The sequence below is a fragment of the Trachinotus anak genome, unplaced genomic scaffold, assembly GCF_046630095.1.
Source record: "Trachinotus anak isolate AG129_WGS33_773 ecotype Australia unplaced genomic scaffold, CSIRO_AGI_Tana_v1 ptg000025l, whole genome shotgun sequence".
NCBI lineage: Eukaryota > Metazoa > Chordata > Actinopteri > Carangiformes > Carangidae > Trachinotus > Trachinotus anak.
The window spans coordinates 7,792,798-7,800,000 of record NW_027273876.1 but is presented as its reverse complement, the minus strand read 5'-3'; the positions used below and the strand labels follow the sequence as shown (position 1 = coordinate 7,800,000).

The 7,203-nt window shown below is 38.6% G+C and overlaps 1 protein-coding gene across 1 annotated transcript; it reads left to right on the top strand.

Annotated features, from left to right (window-relative positions):
- The first annotated feature begins 510 nt into the window (after nucleotides 1–510).
- On the top strand, nucleotides 511–5,664 carry bub3 (BUB3 mitotic checkpoint protein). Its single transcript, XM_071463172.1, has 8 exons — nucleotides 511–678; nucleotides 1,469–1,663; nucleotides 1,761–1,830; nucleotides 1,957–2,108; nucleotides 2,816–2,974; nucleotides 3,146–3,323; nucleotides 3,541–3,757; nucleotides 5,222–5,664. The coding sequence occupies exons 2-8, from the start codon at nucleotides 1,469–1,471 to the stop codon at nucleotides 5,229–5,231; spliced, it is 981 nt and encodes a 326-aa protein (XP_071319273.1). The 5' UTR covers nucleotides 511–678; the 3' UTR covers nucleotides 5,232–5,664.
- The last annotated feature ends 1,539 nt before the right edge of the window (nucleotides 5,665–7,203 follow it).

The window sequence follows — 7,203 nt, the reverse complement described above, 5'->3', positions numbered from 1 at the left end:
CGCAAATTCGGGGAATTAAAGAGCCATTTCTCATAAATTTAACTACATTCATTTTTTTTTCTTTTACAAGGAAGAGTTATTTTTCTTTTGTTGGTGTCTGAGAAGAGGGTAGGCCCTTCCACATGACCTGTTGGCTATAGGACAATAATACATTGTAATAATCATAGATCCATGAGGCCGACTTATCTAATCAAATCACAAAAAAGAAAAAAAAACTGCCTAATTAAGCCAACATGGGCTGTAGCCTATGTGCTCTAAATAGGTACTGTACGTTACATTATCACGCTTTTATGGTATTTTTTAATGTATTCGTTTAAATGAGAGAGAAAACACATCCCATCCTGTAAGTGTCAATGAGAGAGAGAGGGAGAGGGAGGGAGGACGAGAGAGAGCGGTCCTCTGTCATGTGACCTGTGCTGAGACACCGGAAATGTACGTCCAGGTAAATCAGCCAATCATATCGCAGGCGGGAATTTGAACATTCATTTCAACCAATCAGCGTCATCTGGAGCATTCGGCAGCGCTTGCTTAGAAGGGAGTTAGCTTCACTTAGCCCCCCTTGCTAGCGAGTAATTTTCACGTCATATATTTTTGTATTTCATCGTAAAACCAGGGCATAATAATTAGCCTCGTTAAGCAAAAGAATCGTTTTCGTCTGAAGGGCACCAAACCGAAGCGGTAAGTGAAGTGAAACTGGGGTTTCACACCGGGGCTTGTAGTCTGCGTTGTCTTCTCTGTTAGCAAACACCGGTGCTAGCAGATATGGGCTTGGTGTAATTGCTGGATGTAACGGAACCGTTTGTGTTGTTTTTGTGAAATAAAGAGCAAATGCTCTGACTGGACTTGGTTGACAACAAGCGTGAAAGTCGTTGATCCACAAGTTAGCCAGTAGTTTATTCATAATCTATTGAAAAAGTAAATTAAGAATGTTTTCTCAGAAAATCACATTGGGCATATAACGCATGCTTTACAGCTGAATTGCCAGCAGCAGTGAATTCACAGATCCATTTCCAGCAAACGTAACTATACTGGAAACTGCAACTTAGGTTTTTTTTGTCCAATAGAAAGTAGCAAATCAACAAGTGAGTGTTTTTCTTTTCAGTTTAAATATTATAAGTGTGTAAGTGATTGCTCACTTATATTTAGAAGTCAAGAATCTCAACAACAATCTGTTTAGGCTGAAACACAAATACCAGTACAATATAATGATGTTAAATACAAAGTCTGGGAATCTAATACTACACTTGTGAAACTTATAATATAAATAAATAATGGAAATAAAGCAATGAATGAATGAGACATAAATACATGTTTAGACAGTGTCAGATAAGCGCCAGTTCAACTATGATATAAAGCTTCAGTTTGTAGTGTTATTGAATTGGATTAAGCGATATTTTAATTTGTATGTACCCACTGTACTTCATACAGCATTGATTTTGGGGTTTGTGGTTGTTTTGCTCTTCTGCAGATGACAGGCTCAAACGAGTACAAACTGAACCAGGGACCAGAGGACAGCATCTCTGCTGTCAAGTTCAGCCCCAGCACAGCTCAGTTCCTGCTAGTTTCCTCGTGGGACTGCACTGTCCGTCTCTACGATGTCGGAGGCAACACCATGCGAATGAAGTACCAGCACACAGCTCCAGTTCTGGACTGTGCTTTTTATGTAGGTCACAGATTTTTGTGTCTGTTTATGTTTTTTATTTTCATGTCAAAGCCTAGAAGTCTGATACACACAGCTAATGTTCACATTTTACCTGCAGGACCCAACACATTCTTGGAGTGGAGGTTTAGATGCACAGTTAAAAACTCACGATTTGAACACGGACCAAGGTAGGTCAAAACTTTGTTAATTGCTGATGAAAGCTTTCAGGTAGTATCATAAATCTTCATAACTATGTGTTGAATTTGCTTAATTTGTTTAGAATGTAAATATTGTCTAATGTTCTCCTTAAACAGATACAATAGTTGGAACACATGATGCCCCCATTCGTTGTGTGGAGTACTGCCCAGAGGTTAATGTCATGGTAACGGGTAGCTGGGACAGATCAGTTCGGCTGTGGGACCCGAGGACGCCCTGTAACGCTGGCACCTTCACTCAGCCTGAAAAGGTGAGCAAAGGAGACACATTCATGGTTAACCATATTGTATGAGTCAGGAAAACGCACTCAGAATCACTTAAATAATGTTAGTTATAGTATGGCATAACAAGCATTGGGAATGTGCAAAATTTTATCATCGTCTTTCCTGCAGGAGGATATAAATTGCCCAAACCTTGTAGTTTCTAGGAAAAAAAAGTAATAGGTTTAGAAATTAAGTTAAGGCTTTATTTCTAAACCTAAATGAGATGGTATTAAAATCAAAATGACATGACATTTTTTCCCTGCATTGTTGAATTAATGTATTTATCAAAGAAACAAGATGTTTGGGAAGGACATAATATGTTGAATGGTCATTCAAAAGAATTCATTGGTAGGAGCTTAGTTGGGCACAGAAAAACTATTGTTTATTTTTATGTTTTTATTATAGAATTTTCTAAAACTAGTTTACAGTGAGGTAGCCATTAAAGTTGTTCTTTTCTCCGAAAAATACTTGCATTTAATTAGATAATAGACAACATGATAATACAGGTTTTTCATAATTATTTGAGTTGATTGTGAAAAAGCTCAGTGGTATAATATGACCGAGGAAACACAGAAACCTGGTGAAGAAGGTGTCGTTTAACTGTGATTCTGTTACCAGTGTTTGTGTAGGTATCAAATGAGACTCCATACATTGGCAGTGTTGGCTCTTGTCTTAAACGTTATCTATGTGAAAGGTTTACACCCTGTCCGTGGCCGGAGATAGACTAATAGTTGGCACAGCTGGAAGACGAGTGCTGGTGTGGGATTTGAGGAACATGGGCTACGTACAGCAAAGGAGAGAGTCCAGCCTCAAGTATCAGACTCGCTGCATTAGAGCCTTCCCCAACAAACAGGTACACTTTGAATTACAACAGACTATTCATCAATTAAAGTTTACACAGTTTTAATAAAATACCAACGGCAATTAAAGCTTAACTGATAATTTATTTCTAAAAGAATATCATGTTACAAATACAGATTTCTGAAGTTAGATGGTAACTTTGTGTTTTCTATCTTGGCTCCAGGGCTACGTGTTGAGTTCAATCGAGGGACGTGTAGCTGTGGAGTACCTGGACCCAAGCCAGGAGGTTCAGAAGAAGAAGTACGCCTTCAAGTGCCACAGGCTGAAGGAGGAAGGAATTGAGCACGTTTACCCCGTCAATGCAATCTCATTTCACAGTGTTCATAACACCTTTGCCACAGGTATGGCTGGCTAGTTAGTGCTTGACAAAAGCAAGGGTTTAGTTTGTTTCTGTAATGTGGCAATTTGTTTTTACAAAGCTCATAAATTTACCTGTGACCTTTTCAGCATTGAGCTGTCAAGGTTGCACGTGGAACACACTGTTATTACAGATCCATATCTTAGCAGTAACACGGCCTAAATCTTTTGAGGTTGACCTTGAGCCTCTCCTTCTACCAGGTGGCTCAGACGGCTTTGTGAACATCTGGGACCCGTTCAACAAAAAGCGGCTGTGTCAGTTCCACCGGTACCCGACCAGCATCGCTTCACTCGCCTTCAATAATGATGGCACCATGCTTGCCATCGCCTCCTCCTACATGCATGAGAAGGGAGACATCAGCCACCCAGAGGATGCCATCTTCATCCGCCAAGTCACAGATGCCGAGACCAAGCCCAAGTGAGTCTTCCTCTCCCCTGTGGTCCCCAGTACTGCATAGTATGGCAGTTTGCTACTCACTGAATCAGTGAGCAGCTGCATTTACAAGGAGCACGTCCAGCTGCAGCATATGCTGATCTGTATCTCTGTCCATCCACTTTTCAATATCCGACAGTTGACAGATACACAGATGAGAACTTGAAAATCCTCCCCCTAGTCTGTGTATATGTGCTGTCAGTGTGCAGACAAATAGAAACCTGCTTTACAATGCAATCCATTACAATAGCCATGTAATAAACATTACCTTCATGAAACTAGAACTTTTCTTTCCTTTTTTTTTGTCTAAACTTGTAGCAGTTGTAGTTAATGCTGTATATGATGTTGGTGTTGTACTGACTTGAGATGTGCTTATAATACCGTGGCTCTTAGTGTATATTAGTGAGAGTGAACTAAATATTACAGACTGTTAAATAGAAGACAACATTGTTAAATTTCAGTTCTGCTTGTATTTTTCTGCTCAATGCAAGTGTAACATGACTTTACCTCCTAAAGCCTTGTAAACGCTGTGGAGTTTAGAGTCCTTGTTAAGCAACAAGATGGCATTTAAAATGACAATCAGTTAGGGCTGCAACTTGCCGATCATGAACACTTTCATTATTAAATAATCTGTTGGTTATTTTTTCATTTAATAGATAAGTCGATAAAATGTCAGCTGATAGTTTAAAAAAAAAAAGAAAGAAAAAAAAAAGCCCAACATAAGGCCCTAGAGCCCAAGGTGACATCTTCAAGTTGCTTCCTTTGTCCAACCAACAGTCCAAAACCAAAAGTTATTAGGTTTATATTCACAGAAATGCAGAAAGTTGTTATATTTTAGACTTAAACATTAACAACATGGAGGTAGAAATCTTGGCCTGGATATAGGTTCACCTACACCAGAAAACCTGGTTTGTTTGTTGGTTATATGGTTTTCCCTCAGTGGGAATTGAGGGATCAACTGACAAGTTTCTAAGAATGTTTTAGTGAGAAAGAGCAAAGATGGATTTTGTTGTCATGTCACTGTAAAATGCTCCAATATTTGTCTCACAATAGCGATTTTGGAATAAATGACCTCCCATTGTCGATCTAAGTGTAATAAACATCAATTTTAGCAGATCTTGTCTCCTTACATCAAACACATTCGCTCAGCAGTTCAGGGAGTTCACAAAATCTGCAAAACTTTGATTTAAATTCAGTTTTTCACACAAGCTCTTCTCTGCAGCTGCCTTAACTACACATAATATCAGAACAGTAGCCTGTATCCACAGATTAAGCAGGTTGGTTAAGAGTAATTTAATCCACATTAGTCAATTAAACTTTGATTATGATTTTGCACAGTGTGTTGAACCTCAGACAGAAGTACAGTATTTAAAGAGCAGGATATCACTTTCCTTCATGCACTGGTTCAGTCTTTAGTTGACTGAATCTCTTTTCTGTTTTGGTTTACAGGTCAACCTAAATCCACCCTGGAATGGTTCCCTCTGCGTATGAAACCTTTGGGTTATCTGCTGGCATCCAGTGTATCATTACCACATTGTTTTCTATCATTTATTTCCATTCCAGTACAGTTTTTCTTTCTTGTGTGTAATGTTTGTTCTCTTCTTTTCTCGCTGTTGTTAAATATTTCATTGTTTCATGTCTGTTTTTACAACCACTTATTGTTCGTGTTGACTAAAGTTTCATATACACCCTTTTGTCTTTTTTTTTTTTTTTTTTTTTTTTTGCACATGGTGGATTTGCAGTCACCAAACATGAATGGCTTTTCTGATCATTTTTGTTGACTCTTAAATGGAGCTACATTTTAAGATGACACTGAAGCTGTACTTGGATCAGTCTTTTAATGCTGATATGAGCTTTATGAGTATAATTAAAAGAAAATTTTGACCAAGTCAGTTCATAGTCGTAACATTTGTCACATTTATTACCTGCGTAAGAAAACCCGAGGAATGCCAGGAATGTGTCAGGGCAGAAGAGGTTGTTCTCTTGATGATGTGTTGAGAGAAAGTGATGATCCACTCATCTTGCCGGGGGCTCCACTTGCCCCCAGACAGTGACCTGTGCTGATAGACATCAGAGGTCTGCGGCCTAAACCAGATCCTGCTTTATTACTGGGAAAAATTGGGATGAGACCACTAAACTGAATGACCTGGCTGCACCTGGCTTAGGGGGGGGAGTTAAACACTAAAATAAAATGATCATGATGCACATTTTCATATTTTTAATGGTTATCAGTTGCGTGGTAAATTTAGGTTTGTCAGTGCTGAAATGCACTGCAAACTTGAGTTCTGTCCATCTTAAGTTTCACTGTGCTGTGGATTTGTTTCTAACTCATTTATTGAGAATAAAATACAGAGAAATACAATTTTAAATTAAATATTTAGCTAATTTTATTAATATAGAAGATAAAAGATGATAGAGATGTTTCAGTGGGGTTGTACTTTTTCATCATTTTATCTGCTGCAGTTTTTAAAAGTTGTTACACTGGTGACAGAGTCAGATGCAGCACAGACCTTTTTAATGCAGTATACTGTATTGTATGAATGGGAACAGTGAACACAGCAGTGTCCTGCAAAAAAGTCTAAGTGGTGTCTTTTTCCCTCAGTTCAGATTTTCAATTGCAACTAATGCAATTTCTGAAGCCCTTCAGCCAAAGCAGCAGAGAAGATATAGATGTCAATTATTCTGTTTAAGAGCTCCAATTTTTTCTAATGGCTCTATCTGCTTCTGCGGTATCCTGGAAATGATTAGTTCGGTTTGGTTAAATGATGTAACTAATTCCCATGATTGTCGATAATGAGTCTGTCTTTGACTTGGATTACGACTGCAGCTTAATATGAAATGGCATTCGTTTTGGGACATAATTACTGCTTATGAAGCAGATGTAGAATGGCCAGGGGTTTGTTATTGGGGCTACAGCGAATTACCTTATTTCCTGTCATCTTTGGCTTCCGCTAAATTGGAAAATTGAGTTCTTTGAGTGTGCATTAAAACTGTTAAGGTTTTCTTGTCTGTATTGGGTAGCTGTTTTGGTGAAGAAAGTAATTTAGCTGCCAATTTGTCAGGTGCATTAAAGCAATTAGTATTTTTGGGACCTTGACACAGTTTGCAAAGAGTTACAAATGTAGAGTCTTTTGTTCAGTACCTTAAAGGAGTTATTAAGGTCTGTAATTTAACAAATTGCAGCAGATACATCTGTTGCATTATCTATCAGCATCTTCATCCAAGCCTGTCTCCACAGAACTCTCTCCAGGGCTTTTTTTCTTTTTTGTTCCTTCAGCAAAGACCCAGTTAACCACATCTGTGGTTGTGTGGCCAGGCTCTGGTTTCCAACCACTGAAGTGTTGCAGACAGTTTGGCTCTACATGAAACCGTTACATGACAATTAAAATGGGTGATTGTGCTCCAACAGCCTGTCATGTGCATTTAACCCA

Bases quoted from the DNA above. Each gene is read 5' to 3' on its own strand.
- bub3 (XM_071463172.1), top strand. From the start codon at position 1,469: ATGACAGGCTCAAACGAGTACAAACTGAACCAGGGACCAGAGGACAGC. The intron at 1,664-1,760 runs GTAGGTCACAGA...TTTTACCTGCAG, and splicing joins TTCTGGACTGTGCTTTTTAT to GACCCAACACATTCTTGGAG. The intron at 2,109-2,815 runs GTGAGCAAAGGA...TCTATGTGAAAG, and splicing joins CCTTCACTCAGCCTGAAAAG to GTTTACACCCTGTCCGTGGC.